This window comes from Triturus cristatus, chromosome 8, assembly GCF_964204655.1.
Source record: "Triturus cristatus chromosome 8, aTriCri1.1, whole genome shotgun sequence".
Classification (NCBI taxonomy): domain Eukaryota; kingdom Metazoa; phylum Chordata; class Amphibia; order Caudata; family Salamandridae; genus Triturus; species Triturus cristatus.
In genome coordinates, this window is record NC_140591.1 from 1224195533 (window position 1) to 1224213564 (window position 18032).

The 18032-nt window shown below is 44.9% G+C and overlaps 1 protein-coding gene across 2 annotated transcripts in view; it reads left to right on the forward strand.

The window, feature by feature from the left end:
- Positions 1-18032, forward strand: part of MYO16 (myosin XVI) — a 2357781-nt gene that overhangs the window by 1093984 nt on the left and 1245765 nt on the right. For both annotated transcript variants that reach the window (XM_085622905.1, XM_085622906.1), the window contains exon 17: positions 2403-2514. In XM_085622905.1, coding sequence (XP_085479031.1) covers positions 2403-2514 — 112 coding nt within the window. The remainder of the gene's footprint in view (positions 1-2402; positions 2515-18032) is intronic.

Sequence of the window (18032 nt, forward strand, 5' to 3'; positions counted from 1 at the left end):
GCACCGAAACCACCGGCTCAAATTAGGCACTGGGAATAGGACTCAAAAAAAGAAGCAACGTGAGCTGTCCTTCTGCCTAACTGGGGGAGTTTCTTTGTAGTTGAGGGGTAATATGTGGAGAATAGCTAGTGCAGGATCAAGCAGGGGTGGTCAGGTGCAATTAACTGTGAACTGGGAGTTTAGTTTGTGTGGTGTAGGCTGGCCTCATCATGGCTCTGATACTATATTGTGGCAAAGAGGAGGAATGCATGGTACTGGAAGTAAGAAACAGGGTTTCTCAGTCAATGCTCAGCATTCAGGTATTACAGACTCAGCCGCACAATGTTTCCATTAAGACTAATGCCCAGTCTTGGCCACTAGTATGCCATATTTTCATTGAATATAAGCGTACAAGTGTGCAAAGGGGGATTTTGGGGTTGTGATCATCGTACTGCAAAAAAGAGAAAATGCTAAAGTGCAAATTACATTATGTGCAGTGACTATATCTAAAAATGGGCGCATTTGTGAAGCCTTAAATTCAGCAAATACTTCAGTCATCTATTTGTCTTGTCTGTATCTCGAAGTCTCAAATTGTATTGGATTTTGGCGAAAAAGGTCTCGTCTTGGGGCAGTCAGTGTACTAGGAACTAAAGAGGAAAGAATCATTGCCACCTCCTAGCAGTCCTCAGGGTTCCCTTTCTAAGGTGATCTGTATTTGTCCCTGTCTATAGTAAGAGACTAGTCTCTGAGGCAGGCCTGCTCTGTCTGAATGCCTGTGGGATTGCACAGTCTGCTTGTTCTGTGTCTGATGCCTTAATCAGGAAAATAAGTGAGACTCACATGTCTTCTCTAGAAGCTGCTGGAAGCGCTCTGTTGCAGTGCCCATGGAGGCACTGTTTAGTGATTCCACAAAGCCTTCAAGGTCATCCAGCTCTGGATTTTAAGTGGTCTGTCTATACGTGCTGATGTTCATTTTTGCTGGATCGGGTTTCAAAAATAATGGGCTGCAGCCCAGTCCACTATATGGCACGACCACAATAAGCAAATTCCTTTTTTATAAATTAATGATCACAACTCAGTGTTATATATAATTGCATAGCAGTACAAATCCACCATTAGTCAGTCAATGTGTTTCATCCATTTTACGGTGAAACGTCTTTAGGTCATTCTTCTTCATATGACCATGTAGGAGAAATGGAAAGTTATGACTCGAAACACGCCATGGTTTTGGCTCTGGTAAGCAGATATCATTTCTATCAACATGCATATCAGCGGGAGGTCCCTTGCTGGATGTATGTCATTAATTACAAGAGTTGGCTGTAGGTGTTTGTCTCTGCTCTGTGTGTGAGGTATGTTTGTCTCTGTGTGTGCATAGATGTCTCTACTTATGTTGATCGGTCTGCATATCTCCATGTATCTGCCATGCCAGTAGGGTTGAAATTGAGTTAAACGCTCACCACTGATGGTTGCAGTAATGTGCAAGTCACGAGTTTGAATCCAGCAAAGCCATCTCAGCCTTTCATCTTTCCAAGTCTATGCATTACATATCATTACGTTTCTTATTAATACCACCTGTTATTTACAATGAATAGAAATTGAAGAATTGCGATGGGAAGAGATTAATAACCAATTCGCTTATTAGTATTATGGATGCTGTGCGCCTATATGCATGCACTGCAGAAAAGTCAGAACTTTTGAGTTTTTCTGTGCTTCTTTTCAATGTAAATTACACAAAGCCATACAAGTTTCCAGACAGACAAGTAAAATGTGGTATTATTTGAAAAAACATAATAAAACAACTTCTTTTTTTAATCGTGCTATTTAGACAGCTTTATATATTTAGGTCAGAGTTTGAAAACCACAACAGTTTCGTTTTCTTTGTAGAACAGGGTGCAGCACGTACTCTTTTAGTGACTGGACAAGGCCACGCCGCCGCATTCAATGCTAATCGAGCACAAGGTCAAACAAGAGAAGAAGAGGCAGAGCTCAACATCAATCTAGCCAGCCAAGGTCATACATGATCAGTTCAATACAAAAAGAAGCTTTTATCCTGCTAAAACGGACATGAAGTAACAACACCAGTTTATTATACTCAGTAAAGTGCCGTGATGTACAGTTTGCAGGACTGTTAACTCGACAAAACGAAAGCAAATGTTTCCTAATTTGTTTAAAGTGGATCTTTCTGCGAAACTTTCCAGTATTATGTTTAAATTGGTCCACACATTTCATAACACATATTCATTATCCGACATGAGGCGTGTTTTGTTCGCTGAAACTGTTGTAAACAAGTTGGTACATTGTGTTCAAGTCTCTTATATTGTTCCCGCCGGGTTCTGAGAGCAAGGGTAGCAAGAATGTGTTAGAGCCCCCGGCCCTGACACCGTGCCAGAATGTAACGCTTTCGTGCTTTCCTCTCTGTGCAGGTACCTGAGCCAGAGTGCGCTGGACGAGGCGTCAACAACGGCAAATGTGCAAAACAAAGATAAACTGGTCTCCCTGAAACAAGCCTTAAGTGCTTTAGGATTTAACAATCTGGTAAGTTATGTGTCCAGCGTGTCCCTCTTTCCGAGAAATCAACTCAAAGCAAGTCGAAGCTATTTTAGGACACTCAGAGACAATTTCAAAGCGAATATGTATCGCTCATTACTCAGAAAGGAAAACAACAGTGTCCTATTTGGAATGATGAGGGATTGGCGCAGCCGCCTTAAAGGGTCGCCATTCTTATTTTAGTTTGAGATTATGCATCGATGTCTGTCAGATAGACCAGACTGATTGCCAGACAGGCAGGTAGGTCGACCAACCTGTAGCTTACCAAATACACACTACACAAATAACTCGTCAGGTGATTGGTTAGCCGATGGACTGATTAACAGATGAATGAATAGGGATATATTAATTCATACAGATGGAACCTCAAAACTGTGGATAAGGTTGTTAGATACAATTTGCAAGTTGCAAAATGTAAGGATCATACATCTGGCCCCAAAGCTCTTATGGCACAAAGTAATTGAAGCAAGTCATTGCAACCCTCCCTAGAAGTGGTTGCTTGTCTCTTCCATACAATAATCTATCTATTCATTCTTTCATCCTTCAATCCACCCGCTGATATCCACCATTTCACCTGTACATTCTGCCATCTATTCAGTCTTTCATCTAATGTTCATTCTCTCATCATTCCGTCCATCCCTCCGTCCATCGGCCCATCCACATCCAAACCTTTCTATCAAGCATATCCATTCATCATCCTTTCAATCCTCCATACTTTCACTCATCCATCCAGCCTTTCACTCATCCATCCACCCTTTCACTCCATTCAAGCATTCATGTATCCATCTCCCTTTCACTCATAGATCCATCCTTTCTCTCATCCATTCATTCTTTTACTGAGCCATCCATCCCGTCACTCAGCCAGCCACCCTTCGACCTTTCCATCCCCTCATCTATCCATCCATTTACCCTTTCACATACAATCCATCCTTTCACTCTACCACCCATCCATTTACCCTGTCACTCATCCATTCGTCCACCCTTTCATCCACCCACCCATCTACCCCCTTTCACTCATCCATCCATTCTTTCACTCATCCATACTTACAAAGATCCTTTAACTCATCCATCCATCTTTTCACATCCATCCATTCATCCAGCCTTTCGTCCATCCATCTACCCTTTCACTCACCCATCCTTTAACTCACTCATCGATCCACCCTTTCACTCTTCCTCAATCCATCCACCCTTTCACTCATCCATCCATCGATTCAACCATGCTTCCTTCCTTTTGCTTACCCTTCATACATCGATACTTTCACTCATTCTTCCATGCATCTATCCATCCGCCGTTTCAAGCACCCACTCACTCACTCACCCATCCATCCTCCATTCCAAGTCTACCCATCCATCTACTCACCATCCCAGCCTTTCACGTTAATTTTGAGCCTTTGCCTGCCGAGTTGCAGACAGAAGAGGCCCATCAAGAACCCCACCAACCCCGTAGCTGCTAAAGCTGGGGGGTTGCCGACACCCCTGGTTGGGAGCCCCCTGTGCCACACTGACTGCAAGGGTCAGCATTACACCCTTGGCAGAAGACCTGGCAATAATAATCGATGCTTCTCCAGGGAAAGACACTTACCTTAACAAACGGCAGTATTACCATACACTTTGTGACTCGAATCCAATGCATTCTTTTTATTTCTTTAGTAGCCAACAAACGACAAATGAAAGAACCAGAAGCTATCACTCACGTACAGATATGTTGATTCTACCAAGCTGGTGTCTGACTTCAAATCTGAGCTTCGTCCCTTTTGTGACGTTGGTCAGTCGTCATGAGTGTTAGGAAGAGGTAGATAGACTAACGAGACAGAGGCAGGTCAATCGCTTTAGCGCTATTGGTTTTCTCTGCAACCTTTTTCGATTTTGTTGGAACTGTTGTAGCATGTGATAGATATTCAAGGGAAATCACAAGACGGGATTAGATTCTCTCTGCAAGAGACGGTCAAGTTTGAAAGCTTTTTCGTTTCCCCAAGGCTCTACCCTTTCTCTTTTGTGCTTTTTTAGAATAAACTTGTGCAATTGCAGTGAATTACACGTGTGTTTGTGTGTGTTTGCGTCTCAGTGTGTCAGTGTGTGTGTTTGCGTCTCAGTGTGTCAGTGTGTGTGCACACACGTGCCATGGCAGTGAAAGTAAATGTTGCCCAGGCATATTGGGTTACTGACTTAACTGAGGGAAGGTACAAATGTCATTACACCAACAAGTAAAACGGATTACCAATATGTCTATACTGCAACATCCTTGGGGATAAATCTCCACTCGAGTGGAGGAGGTGTTTACACTCAACTATAGGCCTCCTCTCGTCAACAACCTTCCAATTGCAAAAAATAGATTTGTCTTCACTAGGCTTTATGGCAAGATGAAATGTTACAATGCTAGGCATCCTATCTCGTGTTTTATAATTTTTGAGCGCTCTGTTAATTCCATCTTGGTTTTTTTCACAAAATAAAATCTAATTTAAATAGATTTATTTGCCTGTACAAAAAATGCGCTGAGCAAATAAACTACTAAACTTTCAGTAGAAAGTGGCCGCTGGCTTCACCGTGCCTTAAATGTTATTGTTGGTTCCTCTTCTCTATAAAGTTGGCACAAGTAGTGGGGTAGAGGGTACCTCTTTCAGATTTATACTGTGATCTAACCTCATTCCCTGTTTGTTTTTTACTCCTCTTCTTGCAAACGTATTAAGTACCTTATCAATCTATCAGCATATTTGGATCATACATTTGGGATCCCACAGAAGACTAGACACACATCCTTATGGTTTACCCGTGTCTCCCAAAATTTGCATATTACTCGATTGTGTTTTTTAAGGAGTAAGACCTTGCTACAGAACGTGGGCCAACTGTTTAAACATTGTTATATCCTACACAGTTACCAACAGCCTACTCTATTCCAGTCTCAGTTATTTCTAAACACCTCCAATTAAAGGAATCCTTTATCAAGGTTACAGTTTATCACATTCATTTGAGCCCTTTTTCTGCAATTGATTTATTTTTAACAATCTCTCGTAAATGAGCCATCGGTTGTTTTAATCGTCCAAGTATTGGATTGTCAAGCACATAATTTGGGCCATTTGTCAACCAGAGAGACTGCTGGGCGAGGCATAAATGCTACAAGGGAAAAGACTTATTGTTATTCAAATACGCCACCAGACCTTGAATGTGCCTCAGCTCAAAACCCATCAATATCAAATTATCCAGTGTCTTTATAATACCCCATTACGCCTCTTCAAGTGGGGCTTTAAATAAGACTTGCACCGCTTTCAAAGTCAAAATACGACCCAACTGTTTGCGAAATGCTCCAAGACTCAGCATTATTGGGTACGAGAGAATTTAGTGAACTACTTGGTATAACTATTGGTGTGTCGCTAAACTGACCATTTGGGGCTTCTCAGTCAATATTGCAGGGCTCGGGTCCCTGTAATTTACTGTAATTATCATCAGACTTTGTGTCACCAGGCCTTGGTTGAAAAGTTAGAAAACAGAGAAAAGGACCAGTATTTCTAAGTTGTTGATTTATGTGGTCTACAACTGGCAGTCATTCAAAGTACTAGGAAACACACGCACGTAGCCAAAATCTGGCACCCTGTTATTTTCTGGTTAAATACAATTGTATGTGGTTGATTGTATATGTATAATTGCAATTTGTAATCTGATTGAGACGTCCAGCTGCAGATTTCTTACCTTTGAATTCTCCCCAGGTGCCAGACAGGATACGGAATTTTTTCAAGCAGTACCCCTGCACATCAGTAGATGGCATAATGCAACTCCGTACCATCGTTGTTCATGTATGCAACATCACAAGTGTACATATAAACCCCTTCCCGACGCTCTGACGTTAATTTTTGTCTTTTCCGTGCTTACAAGGAGGATCCGGAAAAGCGGTTACTTCAGGCCATTTTTGGCCTACCTCGATGTTTTCTTCATTTAAACAGTGTGCTTTTTCTGTTCAAACCTTGTGGGTCTTGTGGATGGCAAATGTCGTCAACGGACCATCACTCCATTTGTATGTGGTGATTGAGAGAACATCTTGACTCTGAGGAGTGTGACTCCTGTCATCCACTTCGACTGAAGACTGCGGGAATATCAGATGAAGCTCCTGTCAGCTCGGCTCTCGCCGTCACTGCACAGTACATTTGCAGGCACGTTCCAGGAGCTGTTTCCATGGACGTCACTCCTCAACATCGTCCCACAGTAAGTCTCGACGCAGGTGGTGGAAATCGTGGCATCCCCAGACTTCACCACGCAGAGATTCCAACTTTCATGCCTCTTCTTGCTTGCCAGTTGAGGACTTCTTACACAAATTTGCCTCACGCCTCTCTGTCTACCCTGGAGTCAGGGCGACTCTGACCCAGATTTAAGCATATTATTGCTCCCTGCATGCTATCTTTGGGCCTTTACCTTCCCCTGGATGTCCTTTGGGCGCCAAGGAGGTGAGGTGCCTCGACTGTGTTACGCTGGTGGGTTCGCCTTTAGGCCCTCAGGTTGGACGATCACGTCTGTCTCAGTGCTTGTGCACAGCCCTTTGGGGTTCCCATCTTTGGTACTTCTATCCTATCATCCGACGGGGACATCGGCAGCCCCAATCGACACAGTGCCACTTCCCCTTTCCGACTACGATTGTGTCATCTACTCAGCGCCGGTTGACGTCAAGTGCAGAGAAAATGAGGCTGCCTATCTCTGACATCCTTCTTTCACATTCAGTGGAGCCCACTAATGTTTTTCCTTCTGAGGAACACTGTTTAGGAGGTGATGGGGATGAGTCAGGGTTTCTACACCCCATATCTGATGCTGGTCAGCCTCCTGTGGAGGATAGCTGTTTCACTGAACTGAGTTAAGCTATTGGATTAAAGTCTTCCCCAGCCTTGGGCCTTCTTTCCCCTCTTGGTCTTGCTACAGAGGTGTGCTTCTCTTTAGCTGATATGCTAAAGAGAGTTTCTCTGATTTTGGATTTAACTCTTTCTTCTTTAGAAAAATTGACTGATCCCCTAGTTGGCATTCTCCACCGGCGCCAAACAGGGGTGGAGCTGATGCTTCCCTATTGTGATGCCCTATATGACACTTTGTTGGGATCTGGGATAAACGCGATACAGCCCTGATGGATCTTGAAGACACCATTCTGCCCCTGGCGATCTGGCCTGTCTTCTCCGGCACCCTACTCCTCATAGTTTGGTGGTACAGGCTGCTTCAGTGTCACATGATATCGACTCTCTCCCTCATGTTCTGTCAGACGGAAATTCAAGGAGACAGGACACTATTGGAAGGCATATCTTCTCCTCCATAAGTTCTTTTTTGCATTCCATTAATATGCCTTGCGTTCTTGGACACTTTTCCCATACATTGTGGGATTCCTTGACACGTCTGTTGCCATTGCTTCCAGAAGACACACGGAGCGAACTTACCCAGTTGATCCATGATGGGCTACATCGTCGTGCCTCGCTATGCACCGCAGCGTTTTTGGAGGCTGTTCAGACTACTTTGCTTGACATTCCTATGATGGCACCCACCTTTTCGGTGCTCCTGCCGACTCTGTTTTGTGGCGTTTTCGCATCAGTCGGAGTAGAACAGAAACTTAGCTCTGCTTTTTCTCCTGCGTGTCTCCCTAAATCCACTCATTTCCACTTGTATGGCGAATGTAGGTCCTTCATTTCTTTCTTGATTGAGCATTCCATGGCGGGGTCCATGGTTGTCTATCCCACCTACTGGTGAAACCCAGTGTGGTATTCCTGCTTCCTGCAGGTATTATTGTTATCTTTCTTTCACTGTCGAGGACAAGTTATGGTTTTACACTACTTATGAGAACAAATTGTAGTCTAGAGTTTACAAGCTCTGACTCACATCCTAATTGCTGAAACATTTTGTCCCAGCACTTCACACTGATGAATAATATTTAGTATCCCTTATAGGGGACTGTTGGAAAGTGGATTAGTGGTAGGGGCAAATGTAGTTCTGCCACTGGCAATAAGGCCACTAACACAGTATAGGGCTCAGAATAGGTCTTAGAAAATTATTCCCATGCTCAACCCTTGGTAGCTTGGCTGCGAGCAGGCAGGCTTAACTTCAAAGACAGGTATGTAAAGCATTTAAAAACACCAATTCAGTACATAATTAAGACACAACACATAATAAAATCAATCACCAATTTATAAAATTAGGAAATATTTTTATCTTTAAAATGACATGAAAATGACAAAAATCTAATGTAGGGAACCGGAGATATGAATTTTCAAAGATTTAGCATTATATAGCACTTAGAAACGTATAGCACCATATTGGGATATCTGGTCGCGATAGACCGGCTCAAGTTTCAGGCCGACCGCGATGGAGCCCTTAGCGGCTACAACTCGCGGTAGGTCCCGCGGACTTAGAAACTTTTCTTGAACTTTTTATCGTGGGGTCCCTCGATGCTCTTCACCAGGCCAGATTCGGTGAGGGTTCGCCGGCCTCGGATATCTTCTACTCCCAGTCAAACTCTGGAAGTCGGACCTACGGAGCTTTTAGCGGGACAAACCTGGATGGCTTGGCCGGCTCGCGGTTGAAGGCAGGCAGCTTGGCTGACCAGGTTGAGTCGGTCCCCCTATGGAGCTTTTTTCCAAAGTAGCTCCAAAGTTCTCCAAACTTCTGGAACTTCTTACTGAAGTTCCCCAAACGGTCCCAAAAAGTCTCAAACTCACTCCAAGGGTCTGGAAGCTCCAAGATGGTCCTTGAAAGTTGAGGACTTGAGGTCCCACAATCCACTTGGACAAAACCCTTACAAATCCACTGGTAGTTCTCCAGGTTGAGGATCCTTGGTGGTGATGTTCCAGGTGAGCTCTGTTAACCTGTAGCTTGCAGGGAGTCCACTCCTTAGTTCTTTTACAGCAAGGTAATCCACTGGGCTGTAGTTTCAGCTGGTGCAGTCTTCAGAGGGCAGGCCTTAGCATTTGCACCTCAACTTCTCAGCATGGCAACGTCTTGCTTTCTTAAGTTTCAAGCAGCAGATCTGAGAGACTCTGCCCCTCTCAGATACTCATTCTAAGTTCTCTGGGTCAAGCAGGAGGTCACTCCTGACCAATGGGAGCAGGGCAACTCCCCAAGGATATGACCACATCCTGTAGAGTGTGGCATTATTTTTTCCCAGAATGCACCAAATCCTCCAAATTCATAATGGCTGATTTTCCAGCAGGGAGGTAAGAGCTGGCTAAACACACCCCTAGGATGGCTACTTTCCATAGCCTCTCCCCCATGCATCTGTGCATTCCTTCCAAAAGCCTAGCTCTGGCTTTGGGTCAAAAGAGTGAAGTTGTAAATGACACTGAGGCCGTCCCCTTCCCTTTGAAGGCTATGGTTTACGACTCCTCCCCCTGCTCTGGCATTCCTATGTAGCCGCACACTGTCCTCCTAGCAGAGCTGGTTAACCCCAGGGTCTGTTTATCACCTCTTCAAAGCAGCCTGGCTAGTCCACTTAACTCTGACCAATCAGGACAGACCACTGGAAGGCTGAATCTTTACCTACAGACAAGAAAGTCTTATAACTTCTTGTCTATACATTCCAGGAGAAATTCAACAATATCATATTGTTGGATGTATCACTACAATTCTGGGCAGTCTTTGCATGGAAGTTCTATCATTCTCCTATCAGGAGTTATTAGTTAATAACCTTTTGCCATGTTATCCTGTGTGGCATGGGATTTGCAATGGGAAAAATGACTTGGACCATTTTTACAGCACTAGGGCTCATACAAACATATTTTATAAGTCATCCGCCTATATCTACAGGACCTCCACCCCATGGAACAACTAGGGGAGATTTGGGGGGTTCTGAATCTGTAGAAATATTGCAGACCCTCCTTCCACATTGCTCCTTGCATCAAAGTCGAATTTGGGCAGCACTTTCTCAGAAAGTGGGGAAAGAAATGTGATATTTCACTTAACCCAGGGCATATAAAACTCATTTTATAACGGTCTACCTTATAAATACCTGAACCCCCACCCCTGGGACACCTAGGGGAGACCCTGGGGTTCCTAATATGCCAAAACATTGTAGGTTATCGCTTTTTAAGTGCCCCAAACACCGTCGAGTTTGGGCACAATTTACTTTTTAAAAGCAGTACAAGGCTACTTTTAAACTGACCTCAGGCTTCAGCAGTGCACTCATGCAAGTGCAGAAAAAGCTGCTGGCCTCTAAACTGCCATTCCCTATTGTGGACTCGAGACTTCTAGGTAGTTTTAAACCCCCTGCTCTAATATTTAATGTGATCTGATAGGGTAGGTCATGTCAATCACAGGGGTACCCCATGCCATAGTGTACCCTAGTGTATGTAGGTGTATTCTAAATGGGTCTCTTTCAGCATAGCACTGGCCCTGGGCCTGGTTAGGCAGAGCCCAGGGTCAGTCAGAGTCAGTTATCACCAGTGCCATTCAGCAAAAAGTTGGGGGGTGCCAGGGCACAGGATGACTTTGCAACAGGGACCTTTCACTTTTCTCCCCTGGGGGAGTTTCTATAAATCTTGTTCAGTGAGATCCGTTTCTCATTAATCTCTCGTTGATCTATACAGGGAGCACCCTTTCCGCTACCCTTCTTCTGTAATTCTGTTTCACTAATGGCTCTAAATTTCTACTGGGCAGTGGGACAAGTGCCACAGTTTGTACTCTGTTGTCTACGTTACTGGCCTGGCCATTTTTTGCACTAGACAATCTTTTCTCTATGTGTTCATTTCTTTAGCAAGATGCTCGCTCTTCTTCAGCAGGGTGAACTTTTAATGGGCTACTCTGGTGCGTATGTTTCATTCACTTCTTGTGATTTTCACAAGGCTGTTTTTTCAAAAAAGGAAATGTGTTGTCTTTCTTAGTCCTGCTGATTGTCTTGTTTGTAGTTTCCTCCCCATCCTTTATCTGTGTGGTAGTACTTAAGTACCGACTTTTTTCTACCACTGATCTCGCTGTCCTTGCTATGAATTTTCCTGTCAGGACATCTGTCACACTCACTAATTGCCTACAGGCAAGTCTTTTTCCCTTATTGCCATGAAGACATCCTTTTTCGGAGTTCATACACACGTGTAGAATCAAGCTGTCTACATCTCTATCTTTGCAAAGATATTATGTGGTCTCTTTTTGCATGATCCTTGTTCCTTTAAACTGTTCCTAGAACATTATGGTTTCATCCTCTTGGACATTGTTTCCTTTTTGGCTTGCTTATCCCCTTCCGTAACTCTCTCTATGCACAACTCTTTTCATTTTGTTCTGTACGGTGTCCTAATAGCCTACCTCCCATAGGATGGTTGCCTTATTGCATTTAATACGTGCTAGCTTTTGATTGGGGATAGTTAAGCATTACATGTTTTTGTTTTTATTGTATTTAAAAATCCTCTTTAATGTTAAAGTCAGGTTTTAAATTACAATTTTGAAAGTGACACATTTAGAAAGTTGGTATTTTCCTGCACCTCTTCCATTTGCTGTCTGTAGTCTCCCCTGGGTCAGGGGCGTAACACAGGCCCCCGCAGCCCCCGCGTTGCGGGGGGCCCGCGCTTCGGGGGCACCCTCACTTCATCATTAATTAAATGGCTTTTCCGTTTACATAATCCCAGTGGAAGGTTTAACAACATTTTGGCATTCTCACTAGTAAAGTACATTTAGTTAAATTATATTTGACTTGCTATAGGAAAAGTATGAGGGTTCCATTAAACGTGTTTTTGTAAACTGAAAGTACACTAAAATTAAATAGCAAGTCAATAATGTAAGTTCTCGAGGTTCGCTGAGTGCCGACCACTGGGCCCACGCAAAAATTCATTTATTCATTTGTTTTCTGCGTGTTTTCAAGAAAATTAGGAATAACTATATGCAGTGTTTGCAATACTTCTCTGTTTCCAAAATCAAGTTCTCGTCACATATTAATGTGTTTTCTACACATAACTCGGTAGCTTGAGAAATACTCTCAAAGTTGACTCTAATTCCACAAACATTTTGCAAAGCAAATCATGTACGTGTTTTTTCGAGACAGAACTCTAAATCCAGCGCAATTTGTGCTGTAAAGCAGTGCACTACGATTCAGCAGACTTTGCTATCAGCAGAGTTTGCTAAAACGCAGGGCACTTTTCAGCGGAGTTTGCTATAATGGTACATAGAATTCCTTTTTTTCTGGCTGGCTTGACAGTGTTAACAGTTTGTTAAACCATTGAGAGGAGGGCTTTGTGTCCAGAGGCGTAACACAGGCCTCCGCAGCCCCCGCACTCCAGGACCCCCCCAAACTTCATCATTAATTAAATGGCGTGCAACTGCTGCGCACGCGCAGGCCCTGGCCGGGCCTCTGGAGCCGGGACCGCTACACCAGAGAGCTCTACCCATTCCAGAAAGTGGGGTGAATGGTCAAGGGATAACTGAGGACCCCTGAGCCACATGGACCCCTGTTCTGAGGACAGGTGTGCTGCACTCAACGGAGTGGACTCTCACCCTTCGGATCCTCAGAGCCGAGGAATGCTCTGTGCAGGCCTCTTTGGGTCTCACTCTGCGTACATCACCAGCTACCGAGCAGAGCCCCAGACAATGCGAGTGAGCTGCGATGGACACCCTGCCCTCACTCCCGGGCCTCAAGGCACCAGATGAGATGGTAAGTGAGCTGTGAGGGACACCTTGCCCTCTCCCTTAGTCCCCGGGTCACTCACTCTTCTTCCTCTGCCCTCCCCAACTCAAACTTCATCCTCTGCCTGCTGCTTCCTCCACCTCACTCTTCCACCTCCTCTCCCTCACACCACTTCTTTCAATGTTGCTGTTTCATTTTGAAATGTTTTGCACTGTAAGTGAAGCAGATGTTTCCATACACAAGTGTGCTGCAAAACACGGACTGACTGCCGCCTCTCCCTTCATCCTCTCCTGTCCACCAGCAAGAGTGTCACTAGAGTCACCGGAGTCAAGTCACAAGATGCCTTCCCTTGGAGTCAGCAAAAGTAAACAGGGTTTAAGTAATTATCAACAGCTGGTCAGAAGAAGCAAACGACACCTGACGTTCTGCCGTTCCTAATGCCCCCCCCCCTCCTGCAGACAAGCATCCAAGGGTCTCTGTTGGTCCTTTTCACAGATTCTTCTTCACAGAGCCCTGGTTCCTGCCCCTGAAGTTTGTCCCTCAACACCTAGCATCTGCCCTCATCTCTGCCCCTTCCTCTGCCCTAGGGGCACAATGAAGAATGACGCCCTCCCCTCCTGAATGTAATAAGGGACTCAAGTCACCAATGTCTCACAAACACACATCGGCTTTGGGCTGAATGGGGCCCTTGAAGCCCCCTCCTCTCTGCACCGAAGGAGCTACAGGGACCTGTGTCAACCCTCTGGTCTACCAACCATTCTACACACCACCATCCACCCTTTCCCTTCTCCTCCACTATCCCTGAAGCATCAACCCTCCTCTGCACAATATTTGAGGCTTTTGATAGTGTTGGCTCATCTCTGGGTGTCTGACAATGTCTGTTTGTTTACTGGTAGTTGATAGTGACGGTTCATCTCTGGGTGTCTCACAGTGTCTGTCTATGGGTATTTGGTAGTGACGGTTTATCTTTGAGTGCCTGACAGTGTCTTGTTTGTTTATGGGTAGTTGATAGTAACAGACCATCTTTGGGTGGTTGAGCGTGTCTGTCTATGGGTATTTGATAGTGACGGTTCATCTCTGGATGGCTGACAGTGTCTGTTTGTCTATGGGTAGTTATTAGTGACGGTTTATCTCTGGGTGTCTGACAGTGTATGTTTGTCTATGATGATTTGATATTGACTGTTTATCTCTGGGTGTCTCACAGTGTCTGTCTATGTGAATTTGATAGTGAGGATTCATCTCTGTGTCTGACAGCATCTGTTTGTCTATGTGTATTAGATAGTGATGGTTATCTCTGAGTAATTTACAGTGTCTGTTGGTCTATGGTTAGTTGACAGTGTTGGTTCGTCTCTGGGTGTTTGACAGTGTCTTTTTGTTTATGGCCATTTGATAGTGATGGTTCATCTCTGGGTTTCTGACAGTGACTGTTTGTCTATGGTTAGTTGACAGTGTTGGTTCGTCTCTGGGTTTCTGACAGTGTCTGTTTTCCAATGGGTGTTTCTTAGTATTGATTTGTCTCTGGGTAACTGAAAGCGTGCCTTGTTTTCAGAGTGACTGATGGTGTGTTTGGGTCTCTTTGAACTTGATTGTGTCTACTAGGTCCTTGCTGCCCGAGTGCTGTGTTTTTCAGTGTGTGTGTTTGATGGATGCCAAGGGTGCCTCAATGCTTATCTTTTGACTTTTTTCTGAATGTTAACCTCCGACTGTCTGATAGTTTCTAGTGGTCTGTGTCTAATTTGATCTTTGTCTCTAAATATGTCTGTTATTCTTTGCATTGTCTAATACTTTTTGTTGATCTGCTTATAGATCTGTTTTTACTCTACAGTATGTGTCTTAGTCTCCCATTTTCTGATAGTATCCACTGCTATCTATGCTTCTGGTAGTAGGCATTGAGTTGGCTTGTTTGTGTTTGATAGTCTCAGTCATGTCTAGGTGTATGACCGTGTGTATTATTGACTGAGTGCCTTGTAGAACACGTTGCAATTTGGATGTCTGACATTACTGCTGATTTCTAATATCAATGGCTAAACTCTTGATGCCATTGTGCTTTAGTGTTTATTGGTCTCTGGGTAGATGGTAGCGTATGTTAACTTTTGGTGTTTGATGGTGTATTTAGTCATTCTGTGATAGTGTTTGTTGATCTCAGGGTAGCTGGTAGCGTGTATACCTTTGGGTGTTTGATCGTGGGCTTAGTTATTGTGTGATAATGTTTGTTGCTCTCTGGGAATCTGGTAGCATATTTTACCTTTGGGTGTTTGATGGTGGGTTTAGTCATTATGTGATATTGTTTGTTGCTCTCTGGGTAGCTGGTAGGGTATCTTAACTTTGGGTGATTGATAATGGGTTTATTCTTTGTGTGATAGTGTTTGTTGGTCTCTGGGGGTGTTTGCAGTGGTGTAACACAGGCCCCCGTAACCCCCAAGCTCCAGGTGCCCCCCTCAGCATAGTAAGTACTCTGGCTGAAGAGCTCCCGATTGACTCTGGAGGGGGCCCCTCCACATACCTTGCAGGGGGGCCCCCTCAAGTTTCGTTACGCCACTGCCCTGGGTTACATGACTTGGTGTATTTGAAGGTTAGGACTTTGTGAATTCCTCCCAGGCAGTCACACAATAGAGGGATTAGGTGTGCCTTAATGGCCCATCTGCTGGCAAGATGGGGGGGAGGCAGAGCTGGGTACAGCTCCACTTGCAACTGAATAGGCTGTTCTCTGTCTTCACACAAAGGGCTTGTTACCACCGCATTGTCTTGGCAGCCAGCTTGAAGCCAGGGAAGTCAGGAAATTCCAAGCATTTCAAAGAGAAACATTTAGAAATGTCTGCCACATCAAAGAAGGCACAAGGTATAAAAATAGGGCCCTGAGACCCACTCTTCAGTTCATTTTCTGGACCTGTGGAAGAACTCTCGGAAGACGGCCTACTCTTGTGGCCTGCTGTGTACTCCACAGGGATGCTTTGCTTCACCTGGAAGGACCTTCAACCCTCAGAGGCCTGCCTGTCTCTTGAGTCCTACTTCTCCACCTGAACCCAGGACTACCAGAGTGGATCCAGGGACTAGTTTGCTAGCCTTCGCTTCAGAGCCACAGGGACATACCAGGCTATCACCATCTTGATCCCACATCATGACCCAGCATGAGGGAATCCTAACCAACCAAATGGTGCCCCTTCAATCCTAAACTCTTGGGGGTGGTGCTAAAGGGACACAGACAGCGAAAATACAAAACTTGGGACTTGGGAAAATTTTAGGCTAAAACTACTCTGATAACTGAAGGAAGACCAGGACCAAACTGCTCATTAATCTGCCCGAGGTGCATCACCAGCCAGCCTGACTTCGTGGTAGCCACCGCTACATTCTTCTCCACAGCAGCAAATCCTGTTCAGCGTCCTTCACCAAAGGGGTGTCCAGCCTCCTGGAACGCTCATCGGTTACCGGACCTGAGCTGCAAGTGGAGCCAAACCGAACCCCAGCGGATGACAAGGATGCTCAAGATGCCCAGGATGGGGCAGGGAACAATGTGTCTACCAGGGGCCTGTCCACAGAGAAGCTGGAGGACAGAAATGTGGAGGGGGGGCTCAGTCTTCAGCTGGCCAAGGTGCAGCTGGAAGCAGAGGAAAAGAGGGCTGCGGTAGGAGATGATATTGACAAATGTTTTTCGGCTTATGAGGTAGCTCTAACGATACACAAGGTTCCAGAAAAATACGGGCGGGGCTAGCTTATGGAAACACAAGCCCACAGTGGGGAGTGTCACACTTCTCATGCTTGAGGTAGAGAATCAGGCAAAGCATGAGCCCATGAAAGCCATACTTGTTGCCAAATTTGGGCTGACCCCTGAGAAGTACCATTAGAGGTTCAGGGACAGCCCCAAGCTCCCAAACCAATCTTGGGTGGACTTCTAAGATTGCTCTAGCAAAGCACCGAAGTGCGGGGTGAGAGGCAGGAAAGTTTATGGTTTTGTTTGGCTATGCAACTTAATTGTGAGGGAGAAAATGCTCAATGCTTGTTTTAAAGAGCTGTACCGACACCCAGTAGATAGCAAGCTTACTGACCCCAGGAAGTCTGCTGGGACAGAGGACATCTGGGTCAGCACCAGAGTGTCCAGGAAGACATCTGGGGAGACTCCCAAGGAAGTAGCCAGGGTTCTGACCAGAAGAAAGAGGGGCGAGATAGAAACAAGGATTAGTTCTTTCAAGCCCCAAACATAGTTCTCCATGGAAAAGGGACCCATTCCCAATCTGGCCACCAAAAAAAAATTATTTGTTGATACGAATACTGGTAAATTTGTCTCCAAGTGTCATAGGTGTTACCAGTATGAGCACGCCAAGGTTGATGCTAAGTGTCACAAGAGATCATAGCCCTCCAGCAGTGGGCAGATCCCAGGGTTGTCCAGTGTCGTGCTTGGGAAGGCGGTGGCCCCCGTAAGTGTGGGAGAGACTGCTGAGGTTACCTTTGTGTCCCTGGATGACAAGGAGATGGTGCCCAAAGCCCACATCCTTCAAGTACTTCCACGTATGAGTAGTGGGTCACCATGATTAGGCAGAGGGTAGATGCCCTGAGGGACACAAGAGCCAATAGGTGTCACCTGGTGTCCTCATCGCAGCTGTAGTCTAACTGGTATATTTAAAGGTGTAATTGTTCATGTGCTCCCTGCTGTTTCTGCCTAGCTTTATTGTAGTGTGCTTGTGTTGAATGCTATGTGCTTGTGTCATTTCTTTGAAAACTATTTCCACTTATGATCTTTTCTCAAAACCGCACACCCCAGCATGTACGATTTTGTTGGCTAACCGGCAAAACCGTTGGCTATATTTTCATTGCCTAATGCATTTTGGACCGCCACTGTCCTTGGTCACAGGCTTAACTTGCAATATCCAAATACTACAGATTGCTTATTTCTTTCCCAGCGGTCTTTATTTACCCTCCAGTGGGTGTTACAGTTGAATCAAGGCATTCGAGC